At 38.1% G+C, this 16055-nt stretch overlaps 2 protein-coding genes across 2 annotated transcripts; one reads left to right on the top strand and one right to left on the bottom strand.

Moving 5' to 3' along the window:
- The first annotated feature begins 1986 nt into the window (after positions 1 to 1986).
- Positions 1987 to 10249, top strand: LOC127640907 (lens fiber membrane intrinsic protein-like). Its single transcript, XM_052123615.1, has 5 exons — positions 1987 to 2211; positions 5362 to 5565; positions 7234 to 7371; positions 7519 to 7653; positions 9926 to 10249. Exons 2-5 carry the CDS (start codon positions 5388 to 5390, stop codon positions 10000 to 10002), a joined length of 528 nt encoding a protein of 175 aa, XP_051979575.1. The 5' UTR covers positions 1987 to 2211; positions 5362 to 5387; the 3' UTR covers positions 10003 to 10249.
- Positions 10250 to 10447: 198 nt separating this feature from the next.
- On the bottom strand, positions 10448 to 15692 carry LOC127641195 (G-protein coupled receptor 55-like). The gene is made up of 3 exons (XM_052124010.1): positions 14989 to 15692; positions 14856 to 14897; positions 10448 to 11719 (listed from the first exon to the last, which is right to left on the bottom strand). Exon 3 carries the CDS (start codon positions 11646 to 11648, stop codon positions 10692 to 10694), a length of 957 nt encoding a protein of 318 aa, XP_051979970.1. The 5' UTR covers positions 11649 to 11719; positions 14856 to 14897; positions 14989 to 15692; the 3' UTR covers positions 10448 to 10691.
- Between the last annotated feature and the right edge of the window lie 363 nt (positions 15693 to 16055).

Consider the following 16055-nt stretch of genomic DNA (forward strand, 5'->3'; position numbering starts at 1 on the left):
TCTAATGATTAATATTGCTAAAAGGCATTAATAAAACTAAATATCGGTTCCGCATATCGGTTATCGGACACTTAAAAATTATGTATGAGTCGAAAAAACTATTAGTAGATATCCATATTATTTAATGTATTCTTTGTATTAATGAGTAGTCTAATGACGATTGTTATTGTCAAAAAGCTTAAACACTTATTCAAAATTGGTTGTGCATATCGGTTATCAGACACTTAAAAATAATCGGTATCGGTCGAAAACAACGGTAGATCTCTGTAATGTATTCTTTACATAAATTGGTAGTCTAATGATTATTAGTGTTTCAAAAAGCATGAAACGCTAACTGGTTTTGCATAGCCGTTATCGGACACAATAATAATCGGTATCGGTCGAAAAAAAAAATCTATTTGTAGATCTCTATAATGTATTATAATAGAGTACATTTAACTTTTTGGCAGTTATTGGACACTGAAAATAAACTGGTATCGGTTGATCTCTATAATGTGTTCTTTGCATATCGGTTGTCGGGCAATTCAAAATAATCGGTATCGGCTAAAAAAAAACAATATCGTAGATATCTATATTTAATGTAGTTTATGCATGAATTATTTGTTAATCAAATCACTTTATTGTCACAACATATACAGAAGTGCAACAGTGGGGGAAATTCTTGGGTGCATTTCCAAGCAACATAGCAGTATGATAATTATAATAAACATCTAATTTACACATCAGTTTACACATCTCTTACACAACACAATATACACCTAATAATATACAGTATACAAAAAATAAGACTGTATACAATAAAAATAACTTGTACCCCCCGGCTGATGCGGATCATGATGTTTGCGATGCCACCTGCCTGATGGTAGCGGTTAGAGCAGCCCATGGCTCAGGTGATGGGGTCTTTGATGATCCTCCGAGCTTTTTTGACACACTGACTGGTATAGATGTCCTGGAGGGAGGGCAGTTCGCAGACACATCATAATCTAATGATTATTATTGTTAAAAGAGCATAAACACTTTTTCAGACACTTGTGTCGGTCGAAAAAACTATCGGTAGATCTCTATAATGTATTATTTGCATAAATTAATAGTCTGGTGATTAATACTGTCAAAAAGCATAAAATAATAATGAATTGGTTTTGCGTTATTGGACACTTAAAATTATCTGTATTGGTTGTTAAAATTATATTGTAGATATCTATAATGTATTGTTTACATACATTTTATAGTCAAGTTTTATTGTGTCAACACTTGTTTTGCATATCGGTTATCGTACACTTACAAATAACCAGTATCGTAAAAAAAACACCAATATTGATAGATCTCTGTAATGTATTCTTTGCATAAATTAAATCTAATGATTATTATTGTCAGAAATAATAAAAAAAAATAATTGGTTTGCATTATCGGACACTTAAAAATAATCGGTATCTGTCGAATAAAATAATAGCGTAGATATCTATATTTAATGTATTGTTTGCATAAATTACTTTAATAGTCTAATGAGTATTATTGTGTCCAAAAGCATATAAAAGATTAGTTTTGCATATCGGTTATCGGACACTTAAAAATAACCGATATCGGTAAAAATTAAAAATATATATATAAAAAATTTTTAAATGTATCTTTAGATTTCTATAATGTATTCTTTACATAACTTAATAATCTAATGATTAATAGTGTCAAAAAGCATAAAATGCGAATTAACTGGTTTTACATATCGGTTATCGGACACCTAAAAATAACCTTAATCGGTTAAAAAAAAATATCGGTAGATTTCTGCTACAAACTATGTAATCATCTCTTCTCCCAAACTCTGGTTTGGTTTGACCCCCAACAGGGCTGGTAGGCAAAAGACAACACTTTCTAACAGGATTCATCAGCAAATTTCAGCCCAAATGACGAAGAGATGGAGAGCAGCTAGACAGAGAGAGGCAAGTGAGTGTCAACACAAGGGTGGCATACGTCAAGAAACGTCCCACATTGCATTCTGAGTCCATTGTTGATGTAGAAGACTGGTGAGATTGTAATGGGACGAGGGAATGAGTAAACGAGTGCAAAAGATGTGCATTACCTCATTTCTCACATGTTGGACTGGATCATTCGCTCTATTGTGGCTGGAACAATGATGGCCAAGCGAAGAGAGCTTAAAAACCCAAGAATCAGACAGACAGACATCGAGCTACAGGACTGACAACAACCAACATAGAGGTGTGTACAACTAAATTATTTACATACTTATACATGCACAAGTTGAAGAACTAACTCAAAACCGTACTTTTATACAATCTTGGTAAAATCGAGACTTTTTCAGTGACACTACTTCGTTAGATTTGATTTGGATAATCTTTAACTATCTTGGGATTGTGAATGTGAATGCACTTGCTTGTTTTGGAATAATTTGACCATTGCTTGAAGAGATAATCCACTTGTTGTCTTTAAATTGTGACATTGCTGCAAACAAAGGCCTGGTTTGTTCTATGCGCATTTAAAAATGCATTTTATGGCATGTTCATGGAGATTTGATATGAAAAGCTCTCTTATGTACTTTATGAATAGATAATGGTGGTAGGCTGGTTTTGCATGGCTTTTCCAGACACTGCTGGAAGTGTATGGGTGTGTGCGCGTGCACGTGTGTGTGTGTGTGTGTGTGTGTGTGCGTGCGCGCGTGCGTGTGTGTTTGGCAGCCTTTGTGCACAAGTTAAAACGTGCTGATGTAGTTTGTGCTGCGTGAACAATTTGCATTCAAAACCTACTTGTGCATATTAAAAACAGATAAAGCTTGATTGGTTGGGTGCTCAGTTTGATGTGAGCCAAATGCAGACGGCACAAAACTGTTTCTGTCCAAACTTAAGGGAAAGTTGAAGGGACTATATATGCAAATGAACCGTTGGAGAGTGTTATCAACCTTGTAAAAAGATTTAAATGATTTTGCAAAAATGATAATACCTTGTTACCCTTTGAAGTGCCTTTATGTGCTGTGCAAATACAATGGTGTTTGTGGAGTACTGAAGTACCATATAATCACTTTACTATGGTCAAAACACAGTATTGTGACTGGCTGGAGTCACTCAGCACGACCTGGATTCGAACTCGTGACTCCAGGTGTGATAGTCAGCGTCAATACTCGCTGAGATACACCAACACCTATAGATATACATTATAAAAGTGTGTGTATATATGTACGTGTATATATAATGTTTATTTATATATATATATATATATATATATATATAGGGCTGGGGGGTGTTCGCTGTCCTTTTCTGCATATCATAGTGCCATTTTGTGGTCCTAGACCCCTCAGTTCTCCCGATGGCCAGTCCGCCCCTGTTCGGCCCAAAAGTGCATCGGCCCACTGGGAAAATGCCCGGTATGCCAGATTACCAGTCCAGCCCTGGGTGTAACCATCAAGTAAACCGTATAATAACACTTTCTTTGCACGTTGAATATATGACAGTAAAAAAAACTTAATCATTAATTTCCTAAACGTTTCAACACATTTGTCAAGGTAAAAAAATAAATATAAGCAATATCACAGGAGCAAGAGTGCGATATGACCCTATATCAGCACTGCTGTGATTCAGCCGCAGGCCGAGTGCCGTAGGTAATTACAGCAGTGCTGATATAGGGTCATATAGCACGATTGCGAGTGTGATATTGCTTGTATACAACAGTTCAATGAACAAGTACATTTAAATAAATTAGGAAAAACTGAGTACAGACATAAAAACGCATTTGTGCATGAAACTACTTTATTACACGACCGATCAGAATCTGCTGTTGCTGGTTCAAAACAAATGATGCGTCCAAACCTCCATTATTAATTAAAAAATGTCACTTCAGAAATAGTATCACGGCTTGTGCTGTTTCTAACAAGTTATTGGATAAACAAGGATGGTTGGTTGGTGTGTGTGTGTGTGTGTGTGTGTGTGTGTGTGTGTGTGTGTGTGTGTGTGTGTGTGTGTGTGTGTGTGTGTGTGTGTGTGTGTGTGTGTGTGTGTGTGTGTGTGTGTAGCGGTTAGCACGCTACGAACCTGGCGACCCGAGTTCGATTCCCGCTCATGGCCAACACCAGTGCCAATTGTCTGAACCGGTCCCGGGCCTCCCCTAGGTCGACTCAGCCTAAAATGAGTACCTGATGCGGTGTGTAAAACATCTCCACTGGGGAGACAAAGGCAGTCGGGCGTGGTGCTGGCCACCCACCCCCCTCATGTAACGTTTCGGCCTTCAGAGGTGCTCGCTAACAGCACTTGCCCAACAGTCTGTTAAGGCTAAATGGGGGATCTTTGTGTGTGAGAGAGTCGATCACTATAGAAACCGCAACCAGGAACATTAAACAGCACCCATTGTGTAATTAATCAGTCTGTTGTGTCTCTCAGCTGTGATGAGCCGTAATGCTGAAGTTGTTCATTTAAAGCCGTTTAAAGCTATTTCCTAGCTTTAGTAGTGTAGTAGTAACACAAGTGATCACGAAGAGCTGTTGTGTGTAAACGGCTGATGCAGATTCACTTCACGTCACCTAACTGGCTCATATTACACAGAAAAATGATCTTTTGCCGCCACCTGCTGGCTAACATATGTAATGTAAAAAAAAAAAAGACAAAAAGTAGCTCTTAACACATCTGCACTGCTCTTACACTTTAGTTTAGAACGGCAGGAACACAAGCGGAGTGACACACATACAGTGAAGCGTCCGAGTGCTGATGGTGTCAGACCATCGGTGCTCATGGAACGTCTCTCGTCCAATCAGATTCGAGTACCGGAACTAACTGTTGTGTGTGTGTATGTATGTGTGTGTGTGTGTGTGTATATATATATATATTTAATTATTATTTTATTTATTTATTTATTTTTTAATATAATGAATTTTTGAGTCAAGAAGTTTTCTCAGGGTTACAGCACATGACTTGAAAATGTGCCTTTTCATAAAAATGTTGAAATAATAATCAGATGTTTTTTTAAAACTTAACGCTCATTTTTGAGGGTCTAAAAGTGCCGCTCTGTTTTATGGTGTTTATGGTCAACATAAACAACGAAATAACTACCTACATGTTGGTTTCACCACGACTTTGTTTTGGTGGACACAATTGTTTCATTGCTTTATTTTAAAATAACAATGAAAGATTATTCTGCACTAGTCAAGCCAACATTTCTTTATTCATGAATTTCGGCTCTTATTTAACATCTGTTATTATCAAACTTTTACTTGCATAATTAGTTCTAAGTTGTGCATGACACAATTGATCTAAAAGGTTAGGTAAAGGGGGGAATGGGGGTTTTACAAGGGGGATGATTTTTGGTATTTCTTGCAACAAAGGGGATGGCATCCCCCCTCAACTCGAGCCCTGCTTGTATCTACAGGAGAACGCTGATCCGGTCTCTGCTTGATGGTGTTGTCTCTGGTAGGCGGGGCCACCCTGTGTGGCGCAGCGGCCCTCCTGCTGCTCCTCCTCTCTACTGCAACGGACCATTGGATGCAGTATCGCTACTCGGGAAATGCATCCAATCAGGGCCTCTGGAGGTTCTGCATCAATCGCAAGTGCCACGCCCACACGCTCACTGTGGGTAAGTACAGTGAAATTAAAAAGTACAACTGTTTTATAGGATTCATCTACAGAAATGTATAGGAATAATTCACCCAAAAATGTAAATGCTGTGAACATTTCCTAACCCTCATGTTGTTCCAAACCTGCATGACTTTCTTCAGTGGAAATCAAAAGGAGATATTTTGCATAAAGTCCTGGTGGCGCTTTTCTATATAAAGAAAGTGAATGGGGACAACTGCTATGGAGCTACAATAGTGACAAAAACACAAGACTTGAAATAAAGCAGTTACTTTTATGATTTTATAGCTTAAAAATGTGAGTTCATTCATTCAGATCTTACCGAAAAGAACAGCACACATGCTACTAAAAATCTATGAGATTAGCAATTGTAGATGTGATGAAAATGGGAACATTTCACTGAATTCATGCAAGTTAAGCTAATAATGTTTTTCTCTCTAAATAATTTTTCTTAAAAAAAAAAAATCATATGTTTTTTTTATTTTCCTCATTAAATTAGTTTTTTCTAGAATTTTTCACTGTAAAAAAACAAAAAACATTTCTACTCCAGACAATGCATGAGGATTTCTTTTTGCTTGCTAGCTAACAATTAGCATGCGGTACCAACCTCGGCCACCAGGTGGCACTACCAGTAAGCATGAACTCTTACAAGGTGACAGATGACAGCTGTGGCACTTGATCTGTTGATTTGTAGTTGTACAACACTCTACCAAGAATGTTTTGCAAATCTTGTTCAAGGAAAGAAGCGTACATAATATTAGAGAGTCTACTAATACATGAAATCCCACAATTAAATGAATATGCCTCATGTTACATCCTGTAGGTTTCATATGACATTCAGGAGTTATTTCTGGTTGTTTGACATTCATCAACAGGAAAATCGATGCTGCTATTCACCACTAGGTGGCGCTTATTTGAGACGCTGAAGTTTTAAGGCCTTATTTTAAGTCTCATTAAGTAGAAATTATTAAGCTTTCAAACGATACCATATATGCCTGATTTATTTATATGGGGACTTGAACTTTTTCCTGATATAGTGCTGCTTTTTGTGCATATTTCATGTATTAGTAGACTCTCTAACTCCTCGTAGTGTTGTGCAACTACAAATCAACAGATCAAGTGCCACAGCTGTCATCGGTCACCTTGTAAGAGTTCATGCTTACTGATAGTAGCACCTGGTGGCCGAAGTTGGTACTGCATGCTAATTGTTAGCTAGCAAGCAAAAAAATGTGTTGCCTCTTGGGAATATATATATATATTTTTTTTTACAAAAACATTTTTTTAGAGAAAAAAAATATTTTAAAGAGAAAATAAGAAAAAAAATATTTTAAAGAGAAAATACATTTTTTGAGAGAGAGAAAAAAATTGGATCGAAAAAAGGACAAAAAACATAAATACCTAGTGAATCTTTTTTTTCACAGCTGTTCAGGGCTTACGTATTACAGTCAGCCGTTCACCGTTTGATTGAAATAAATATATAGCAACATAGACTCGACCAACGGCGTGAGTTTGAGGCAGGACTTTAAGTTTGTTGTTATGTTTTTGAAGCATGAAATGATCAAGAATTTCCCACAAAGCTCTGAAGAACCAGTATGTAACCTAAACATGGTCTAATTACATCTGTTAATGGCAAAGCGGATGTTTATCAAGTCTTTTTGCTTTACTGTAGCTTTTTGGGACGCCACACGAGCCTTCATACTGCTGTCGGTTGGGAGTGCTTTTGCTGGAGTGGTTTTGGGCTTTCTTGCATCCAACAGGCCCATGAGCAGCCGAGTACGAACCGGAGGGATTGCACTGCTCCTGTCTGGTGGGTATTCACTCTACAGTCTCATTAGATTAATAGTTAAAGGGTTAAAGACAAATATGGATCAATGCCAACGTTGCAAGTTCAAACCTTGATACTTTTAGCTAAGTAATTTCAGGACTCAAGTTGTTTGTTTTCTTTATACTTTAGGATTCTTTGGACTACTGGCTTTGGCAATCTACACTGGAGGGATGGTCAATTTCTTTGGCAAGCGTTACATTGATTGGAGGTTCTCATGGTCTTATATCTTGGGTTGGATTGGCATCATTTTGGCTTTGGGGTCGGGTAAATATGCTCTAACTCTGTTCAGTATTCCTGCTATTTCCATTCCTCCATTTTTGCAAATACAGATAATCGTCAAGGCAAAACGTCTATATTTTTTAATGTATAGAGCAAAATTGCAAATTTAAAGGATTAGTTCACTCAAAAATGAAAATTCAGTCACTGTTTGCTCACCCCTGTGTTGTTATAACGCTATATGATTTTTTCTTTACACAAAGGGAGAAATTGTGTATAAATGTTGTGCTCAGTGATGTCACAATGGCAGTTTATGGTGACCACATCTTCAAGCTTCAAAAGGACACAAATTTATCATTCAGAAGTCTAATTAATTATTCATGAGACTCATGATTGTTATGAAAGCTTACAATAAGGTTTGATGAGAAACAAACTGAAATCTGACGTGTTATTTAGTGAAAACATTCACTAACCGTTGATCTCCTGTGTGCGTTCATGATGGGACACGAGAGCAACAGTTCACGCAGCCATCGCGACATTGGGGCGTTCAAGTGAAAACTCGTTTTGTTTATCTAAAAACAGGTCCTCCACATCGATAGCAAAAACAGAACACAACACAGCTGCACACAAAACAGAGAACAGAACTTATTAAACATGTCTGAATAGTTTGTAGTTGAAGAATTTATGCATTTCTATGCCCAGCCTTATTTTTTTGAGTATTCTGAAATCAAACAGAAACAACAAGGAGGCTACAGGCAGCCACAGTCACACCGTGTCCTAACCAGATAGCAAACAATAAAGGATAAAAGGTTTATTTTCTATGTTAATTAGAGTTTTTGTCCTAACCAGCCGTGATGAGCGGCGGTACATCCTATTGATCGCTTGTTTTCTATTTTCGGCATCGCCCGGGTAACTCAGTCCACTGTGAATTTGCACTGGTCCAAAAACTCTCAAAGAAAAATAAAAGAATAAGGCTGGACATAGAAACTCATCAACTCTTGGACTACAAACTCTTCAGACAAATTTAGTAAGTTCTGTTCTCTGTTCTTTAACGAGGACAATAAAAAAACAACAGTTGTAGGACATAGGCTCAAGAAGATACCTAAAATGTCACATGATTTATTTTTTCACAGTGCAGTTCAGGGCTTCCGTATTTTTAAATGTGTGTAATCCAAGTAATGTACTTAAATGTAATTCTGTTATCTGTAGCTTATTTGTGTGCAGTTGTGTTGTGTTCTGTTGTCACTATTGCAGTAGAGGTCCTGTTTTTAGATAAACGATTTTTCGCTTGAACGCACCAATATCGTGAGGGGGTCCAATCACGGGAGATTAACGGTCAGTGAATATTTTCACTAAATAACACATTCGATTTATGAGTTTGTTTCTCATCAAATACTTTCATAACAATCATGAGTCTCATGAATAATGAATTAGACTTCTGAATGATACGTTTGTGTTCTTTTGAAACTTGAAGAGATGTCACCATAAACTGCCATTGTGTGACATCACTGAGCACAACATTTATTCACCATTTCTCCCTTTGTGTTCAGAAAAAGAAAGTAAGTCATATATGGTTATAACAACATGGCAGTGAGTAAACAATGACTGAATATATATCTGTTTATATACACTGATCAGCCACAACATTGAAACCACTGACAGGTGAAGTGAATAACATATACCCTGATGGCAGTGGCACACTGCACACATTGTTCAGGAATGGTTTGAGGAACATGACAAAGAGTTCAAGGTGTTGACTTGGCCTCCAAACTCCCCAGATCTCAATCCGATTGAGCATCTGTTGGATGTGTTGAACCAACATGTCTGATCCATGGAGGCTCCACCTCGCAACTTACAGAACCTGCTGCTAAAGGAGCCAGATACCACAGGACACATTCAGAGGTCTTGCGGAGTCCATGCTTTGATGGGTCAGAACTATTTTGGCGACACGAGATTAAAACAACCTGCCTAATATCGTGTAGGTTAATGTTGTGGTTGATCGGTGTGTATATATATATATATTGCAAATACAAACAATTGCGAATACAAAAATGGCATTTTTTTTTTAACTCCAAGTGCCTGATTTTTCAGTTACATTTTTATCCATATAAATATGCAAATAATTCTGCACTATTAAAAACCTGATTAAAAACATTTAATTTTCAAAATTGCACAAATAAATGTATTGCTCTTTTTCAAACCCTAGTTTATTTACATATACAAACAATTGCAAATAATTCCCAAATACAAAAATTGTCAGTTAAACAAAAATAGCATTTTTTTTTTTACCATCGTGAACACTTTCTTTCCTGTCCTCCAGGTGTTTTGCAGCTTTATGCGTATAAAAGAAGCATCGCTGAGCCTGCACCTGCACCGGCAAGTGTTTCGGACAGCTGAAATATTACCTGAGCTTCTCAAGAAAATGAAAAACGTTATTCTGGATCTCAAACATCACATGATATCATCACAAAACCATTCAAATATTGGACCAAAAAGGTGGACGAAATAAATTGCTTTTGGGCTCCCTTTGTCAGTGCCATGTTGTACTATATGTATTGACAGTGTTTATGGTACATATGGCGACCATCTGTAATGGTGCACAACCAATGTTATTAAACACCTGCCATTAAAAACAGACCTGTCCTACATGGTATTCTCATGAGCGTTCAGATCCAGTCATCAACAGAGGATCAGCTGTACACGTGATAAATATTCACATACTAGAAAGGGTTCAGCAGCAAAACTGAAAGCAATAACAATTGCCCAGATTTCAAGTTTTAAAGAAATAGAAAATAGTTTTCTGCAGTGCAAGCTGCACACTATCAATCATTTCCCCCAGTTTTATGACGATTTTTGTCCATATATGCCTTTTAAACATGTCTGAAAATGGTGCAACTTTCCAGAAGAATACAATTTATAATAACTTTCCAGATCAAAGTCAAAATGTCATGGAACAATACTTTCATATGTACTTTTTAAATGTATTAAAATCATGTTTTAAGCCATATTTAATGGTTGGACTGCTTATAAAGTGTCACCAGCCATAGTCATTATAATGGTGACAATAAATCTCATTAAGCTATAAATTACATTTGGGACTTTGAACGGGAAACGCATTCATATTCTTCATTTCTTGTTTTATCCGTGCAGCACATATTCCATGACCTTTTGGTAGCAAAATAATAACTAAAACTGTCCAAACCACAGTTCATACTGGAAATACACATAGCACCATGCACAAAGTTGTGTGCTAAAAACTGCACGTCGCAACTGTAATTGTTAGCTTGCGTTATGTACTTGAACAGAAACCCCAAGTGGACTGGGAAAAAGCATATGACAAAAACAACCAAATTGGCTGCGATGATGAAGATGCATTGGACCTTTTCAACACGAGAACCGATCTCCAACTCTTTTCGTAGCTTAGCGATGACTTTGATGGAGCAATACAACATGATTAGGACGGGCAGGAGGAACCCAACTATGTTCAACACCAGAATGAAGACCAATGGTAACTCCTCTGTCTTGTTCTTCTGAAAGCACTTGATCGTTGCGTTTTGTTTAGGGTCGTCCACGCGGTGGAAGGCAGCACTGAAAGAGCAGTTCACCACCCATATGAGCGCACAGACCACCATAGCTCTCCTGCATGACAGAACACCACTTGCCTTCATAGGGAACTTGATGGCCACATAACGCACAACACTTATGGCGGTCACGGTGAAGATGCTAACGTACATGTTGACGTAGTAAACCGACACAAGTACATAACACAATTCCTTGTTCGAATGGTCCCATAGTTGTGAAGTTCCCTCCAAATTCTGGTAGAATGAAGCAATCTTGATGGGCAAGATCACTAACAAAATGCAGTCGGCGATGGCCATATTGGTAATGTAGATCTTTACGTAGTTCCACTCTGATCTGGGCTGACGGCAGAACATTATTAAGATGTAGGCGTTCCCCAGAACTCCCATGATGAATGTAGGTATAGACGTGGCTAACTGGAAAATCTGGATGCCATCTGTGATGTTGAGGGTGCAGTTGGCCATTATAACCTATCACTTTGCGCAATGGACTTGGTTACGCTTCCAAACCAAAAGCATTCAAATGAATGAAGAACCTAAAAAGAAAATGAACACACGTTACATTAGTGTTCGAGTTACTGTATATTCACAAAGGATGTTCATACTGAAAGCATTTAAATAGCCTGAGGTTGCCAAACTGTTGATCCTTGCACATATTTAATACATCATTCAAACATCCACAGTGTAGGTTGGAAAAAGTATGTGAACCCCCTAGGCTAACTATGTCAACAAAAGCAAGAGTCAGGAGTTGGCAAACCCGGCATCCAGGTAATGAATCGAGATTGTAGGTGTGGGTTAAAGCTACTTTAAATATTTAAGTGCTTTTTATAAGTCAGAGTTTGCTATTCTGAAGACCATGCCTTGCAAACAAGAGATCTCAGAAGACCTACGATCAAGAATTTTTGCCTTGCATAAAGCTGCAAAGGGTTAAAACGTTATGTGGAAGAGTTTAGATATTCATCTAAGAGATGACAGAGCAGAGCGGAGCCTCTCATTCATTCTGTGGCATGCAGCGCATGTGACTGTATATCATTTAAAAATTACATCCTTCCGCTGCTTAATGATCACACTTTGCAATATCGAGACTTTTTTTTTACATTATTTTCAAATAGTCTTTGATTTCATCTCAAAACTCTCACAGTACATTACATTTTCCAAATTGCACTGAAATTAACAACTAGATGAAAATTGCACCATTTAAATTTTTTTGGTATCATGATATTTCGTTAGTACCACGCAACCCTAGTCTATACTTGTGACTTTGATGAAGATGAGATCAGATTTTATGACCAATTAATGCAGAAAACCAGCTAAATCCAAAAGGGGTCACATACTTTTTCCTGCCGCTGTATGGGGTCATGGAAAGCATTTTCGGTGGAGAGAAATGCCATTCCAGTGAGGATGAGAGGCGTAAACATGGTTTTCAAACAAAAATGTGTATGGGTGTGGACCACATACACACTAATCCATTTTCGTTCGAAAGTGTATTGATTTTGCCACGTTTATGCCTCTCATCCACACTGAGGTGGTGTTTTCCTTTATCGAAAATGTAGAATCTCCATAACCGCATATTCTATATAACGATGACATCAGGAAACTAAAAACAGAGGTTTCAAACTTATGCTGCATTCAACTTCTAAAGTCGGAATTTCCAACGTCCTACTAGGAAAAGTGCAATGGAACGGCACTTGACGTACGACTTCCAACTTGGAAACTTGTGCGGAAATCTTCAACTCCAAAGTTAGTGATAATTATCCACTTTTAATAAACAATATCAATCAGTGAGTCAAAGTTCCAACATTGCAATCATTTGCTTAACAAGTTTTAATATCATGTAAAGACATGTAGCACAAGTGCTAGCGTTGCAGCACTGATGATCGATCAGTTGGTTGATCATCAATTGGTTTGCCAGGAGACTTCTCTGGTGACAGTAGAACACCTGCTAAGCTAACAAGAGCGCTGCAGTTTTATGGCAATGGAATTCCTTAATGGTCGGATATAGGAGATATCAAGTAGGAATATCTAGGGTGAACATACGTCCTCTTTTTCGGACCTTAAATAAGAGTCTGGCCGGGATTTCAAAATTTGCTAAAATATCCGGGATTCGGCTTTGGTTGCATTATGACGTGCATCTGGTCTAATACTTCAATGTGTGCGCGCATATTTGCATTGCTTTAACCCCTCTTTGTAAGTCCCACCTTCTCGCACACCAATTAGTCGATTATAAGAGGCTTGGCCAAATTCCTGCCTGTCAATCTCTCCGCGAACGCACGAAGCGCTGTTGTGTTTGGCATCAAAGAGTTGTTATAGACACTGACAGTAGCAGCAAATGACAGCTGGGTGGAAACAATGCCCAAACGAAAGTGCAAATTTAGCCGCGTTGGACCAGCCATGAACGGGGTCCAGGGTTGCTCCGGTTCGGGAGGCAGGGTCCCGAACGCGTTCCGACACGCCTAACCTTAAGTACACTGACACCCCCACCTCCAGGGACAGCCACCCTCACCACAGCACTCTTCCAATCCGGGGCCCCTCACTCCGTTCATCCCGCAGCGCCAGTTCTGCTTACCAAAAGTGGCCCGCGCCCGCGCCCGGCTCCAAGCCAGCGAGCCGGGCTTCTTACCCATTTAAAGTTTGAGAATAGGTTGAGATCGATTCGGCCCCAAGGCCTCCAGTCATTCGCTTTACCGGATAAAACTGCGAAAGAGCGCCAGCACAAATAATCCCCATGCTTTCGTCCAGGTGGAGATCCGTGGGAAGCAGAATGTATGACAGGTAAAGCTGGCACTTATGTGTCAGTTGCTAATAAAGGTGCAAGTGATTTAGAAGCACACATTAGCTCTGTGTTATGACACTTGCATGTTCATAACAGGAATTTCATATCAGAGGTGCAATCTGCAGTGTATCAGATTTCAACTTTACCCACATACCAGACATCCCAAGTCTCCCGGAAGTTCCTGTTTAAAGTTGCAATGGAATATAAATAAAAGCAGTTTACATAAATAGTATAAGCAGTTTATATTAAAAGTAATCTACATAATTAACAAATAATTGCATAGGCCTATAGCCTAAATAAATTATATATTATGCTTTTATATCTTTTAGGGGGGGGGGGGGGTCCGGGATACCTCCCTGAAATGACTTTTTGCAGGTTGGGATGCCTGACATACACACAAATTCGTTGTTCTGTTTTCACTAAAGCTGCTGTAAGTCAAACAGCAAATTACCCCAAATATGTTAAAGCTTACCCAGATACTGTCCTGGGTAGTAAAAAAATATTAAAAATAAAATCTTAAAATGACCAATGCTTTTGGCAGATTTGTCAGCAATACTATTGTGTATTTTGTGCAGATGTATTTATAATGATGCATTATTGTACATTAAAATTTGAAGAAATATTCTTCAAATTTTAATTATGAATTAAAATTGAGTGCATACACTCAATAATATACAATCATACTCAAATATGCATATTATAATATTGCATACTACATAAATTATCATACATAATTTATACTGTTATATTTGTATAAGATTAAATATTTATTCAATGCATTATTGTATTTATTGCTCTTACAATTAATATTAACATGCAATTTGTAAAACATAGATATTGGAAAGTGTTACTGAGAAAGGCATTTTCACAAGTGAAACCAACATAAAGACAAACCTTACCTTTGCACGTGCACGAAGTGTGATCTTGTCCTCAACCGACTCCTAAAAAAGGTAAACCTTCAAGATTACTATCGAATTATATAGGTAAATAACAATTTATTTACACCTCTGTTTAACACTTAAACACCGTTACATATTTTGTTGGTGGTTCTTGCAGAGACTCAGGCGTAGACTAAGTCAGAGTTTCAGGAAATTGTCTCTTTATGTTCTTTATGTTGATGATCTCGCTCTTGACGTCGACGGAAAAGTTTGAATCATTTTAGAGAATCGGTTCGCGCAAATGAACCGACTCGCCGTTCGTTTGAGTCCTCACTCAAAAGTATATTACGCATATTCGATTAAAGTAGATTTATAAGTTCTTGTTTAAATACGGTGGTTTCTATTTCGTTCTCGATTTTTTTTTTTATGGTTTTGTTTAGTGTTTATGTATGTGTTCCAGTTGGATGCTTTCACACTGAGAGTATTTATTTACTTATATGCGAGGTAAAGTTGCCCACGTGCTTGAAATAGCATTAGCAACGACTCGTTTTAGTGTTTGTTTAAATGACTCGATTCACCGACAATATTAGAAGTCCCCGAGTGGCATTTAACATGTTCTCCTTTTCGGAGTAAAACAAATTATTTGGTTAAATACCGATGATGTTTTCGATTATACATTTGTTCGTTGCGGTTCTTTTTGTAGTTCTGCGTTTTGTCGTAATATTGTTGTAAAAGTCTAAATGTAGGTTGGCTTTAATCAAGCCCTTATTTATGTTTTTGTCAGATTAACTTTACAACCTGCTCAAAAACACGACTATGTCTATGTAAAGCAGTTCAATGGGAAGGAGAATGTGTGAACCGGCTTGAGAATATAAACAACATTTAATTAAATAAAGACAAACACACACGGGCAGCTGCCTGTAAACTCTCTCTCTCTCTCTCTCTCTCTACCATCCGCAGATGGCCTTTATCCCTCTCGGAGGCTTGATTAGCCTGATAAGGGACCTGGTGTGTAAAATCAAGACCCGGCCCCGCCCTCCGCCCTGTCACATTCCTCCCTCGTTCTTTCAGGCCGGGGCCCCGGCATCCCTTCCCTGGGAGAGGGCGTGCCTTGTGCCCCATCTGCGGGCAGGTCATCCCTGTCTACCTGAATCTAATTAGAAATAGGGGGTACTTCCTGTAATTTAAAACAATGCAGAGCGGCAGTGGGAGAGAGAGAAA

This window comes from Xyrauchen texanus, chromosome 50, assembly GCF_025860055.1.
Source record: "Xyrauchen texanus isolate HMW12.3.18 chromosome 50, RBS_HiC_50CHRs, whole genome shotgun sequence".
Classification (NCBI taxonomy): domain Eukaryota; kingdom Metazoa; phylum Chordata; class Actinopteri; order Cypriniformes; family Catostomidae; genus Xyrauchen; species Xyrauchen texanus.